General features: G+C 54.4%; 1 protein-coding gene across 1 annotated transcript; it reads right to left on the minus strand.

Annotated features, from left to right (window-relative positions):
• Nucleotides 1-258: 258 nt before the first annotated feature.
• Nucleotides 259-996, minus strand: LOC126909180 (histone H1A, sperm-like). Its single transcript, XM_050691600.1, has one exon. The coding sequence runs from the start codon at nucleotides 908-910 to the stop codon at nucleotides 302-304; it is 609 nt and encodes a 202-aa protein (XP_050547557.1). The 5' UTR covers nucleotides 911-996; the 3' UTR covers nucleotides 259-301.
• Between the last annotated feature and the right edge of the window lie 1,135 nt (nucleotides 997-2,131).

Here is a 2,131-nt window from a genome sequence, read left to right on the forward strand (position 1 = left end):
TTTTTTTTTTTTTTTTTTCACGCGATCATCGAGTAGTGTTTGTTTGTCGCGTTCAAACTAAAATCATCGCGATGGAAATACTTGGGTGCCGACACCGCCGTGCACATTTAACGTGATTATTTTTTTTTATTAATCTACAACAACGGTGGTAGTTGATATCATCGCCGCCACCGCCACACACTAGCGGCGCGCGCTCGCTCCTCACTCCTAACACACGTTTTACCCCCGGGTCATTTGATTATTATTACAAGTTGGTGGTCCTGAAAAGGACCGTTTTAGTGGAGAATGGTTCGAGAAAAATTTACTTCTTCTTGGGGGCGGCCGCCTTCTTGACCGGAGTCTTTTTTGCCTTTGGAGGCTTGGCCTTGGTGGCTGGCGCTTTCTTCGCCTTGGCCGGGGACTTCTTCGGCTTGGCCGCTTTGGGTTTGACAGCGGACGCGGTCTTGGCTTTCTTGGCGGCCGGTTCGGAGGAGGACTTGGCTTTCTTGGGCGCGGACTTCCTCTTTTTGCCGGGCGTTCCCGGGGCGGTTTTTTTGGCTGCCGGCTTCTTCTTGGGCACCGCTTTCTTCACGGCCTTGGCTTCGGCTGCCAATTTGAAATGCCCGGAAGCACCGGATCCGTTGGTCTGCACCAGCGTACCCTTGGCGACGGCGGCCTTCAGGAATTTCCTGATGAACGGAGCCAATTTGGCAGCGTCCACCTTGTAGTTGGCGGCCAAGTATTTCTTGATGGCGGGCAACGACGATCCCTTTTTCTCCTTCAGGTTCTTGATGGCCGACGTGACCATGACGGCCGTGGTCGGGTGAGACGCGGCGGGCTTCTTTGCCTTGGCTGCCGGCGCCTTCTTCTTGACGGGCGATTTTGCGGCTGCCGGTGTTGCCGGCACTGGAGCTGCTGCTGAATCGGTCATGTCTGTACTGGTTCGATTGGCTGAGTGTAGTCTACGTGAGTGTAAGTGCAACTGTACGCGGGTACGATACCGTGCCGACGGTGGCCCGCAGTTTACATACGGCTCGTCGTACCGACTAGTAATCGAACGCTCAGCGAGAATCGTCGCTCAGCGATATTCGCAACACTTTTTCGTTAATTAACTGGCCGCCGACTCGCTTGGTACTCCGAAACGAACGTTTATCCAATGTCCTCATGCTACTCGTTCGGCCTTTCAACCGGGTTTCGCCTCCACCGGCACCCCCGCCGAATAACCGACGGTTTTTTTCGGACAGTCTGCGTTTTTTAGTACGCTCTTTTTATTTACCCCTAAACGTCTACAATTCGACTTGGACCGACCGCCCGTCGTCCCGCTCGCATCTCCAGATGTTTTCGAGACGTCCCGACGCGGCCCCCGAGCCGATTTCGCGGTATTTACGACTTCAGCGCCTTTTGAAAATCGGTCGATCCGAAACACGGATCGTACGCTATACGGTCGGGTCATGACAACTTGACCGATATTTGCGATCCAAAAGAAACTTGGCCGATATATTTTCTTATCGCCCATCGAGACGGCCCGGAGACTCGGAGGTGCGGACACCGTCGTCCGACCCGAATTCCTCCGGAGTCCCATAGAGGGCGATTACCGGATCCCCGTTTTGACGGCGCGGTCCAGTCGCACTCGCGAAGGGACATCTCAAAAAAACTCGTATCCTGGGCGCGCTTCCCGTGAAGTTGTTTTTTTGTGAAAAATCAAAATCCCCTATAAATATAATATTTCAAAACTAACGGCGCGCATAAGACCGTCCCGGTCGCGCGGACGGCAGACTCCGGGGCATTCGTTAAATCGGTGCCGGGACGAACCGTATTGCACACCTGATGCTGCCTCGGTGTGAGGACCGCGGGCGAAAAATCATCGGCGTGACCGACTTTCGATGTATAACCGGTCCGGCACGTCGATATCCGCACAACGTACCCCCCGACCGTGCCGGAGTATCGGCGCAACAGTCGTAACGGCCTGCGGGATGATACGCTCGCAGCGACAAATATACACACGGCAGGAGTGGTGTCGCTCGCGATCGTCGAAATCGAGTAAAACAGCGAAATTTTTCGTTCCGAGTACGGCGCCCGATTCACAAAATGTCGGCCAACACAAACCGTACACCTTAGCGGCATTTCCAGTACTCGCACGGGGTGTCGGAAC

Source organism: Daktulosphaira vitifoliae, unplaced genomic scaffold (genome assembly GCF_025091365.1).
Source record: "Daktulosphaira vitifoliae isolate Bord-2020 unplaced genomic scaffold, ASM2509136v1 Scaffold_171, whole genome shotgun sequence".
NCBI classification, from domain to species: Eukaryota; Metazoa; Arthropoda; class Insecta; order Hemiptera; family Phylloxeridae; genus Daktulosphaira; species Daktulosphaira vitifoliae.

Excerpts from the sequence above, each read along its gene's own strand:
- LOC126909180 (XM_050691600.1), bottom strand. The coding sequence starts at position 910 with ATGACCGATTCAGCAGCAGCTCCAGTGCCGGCAACACCGGCAGCCGCA.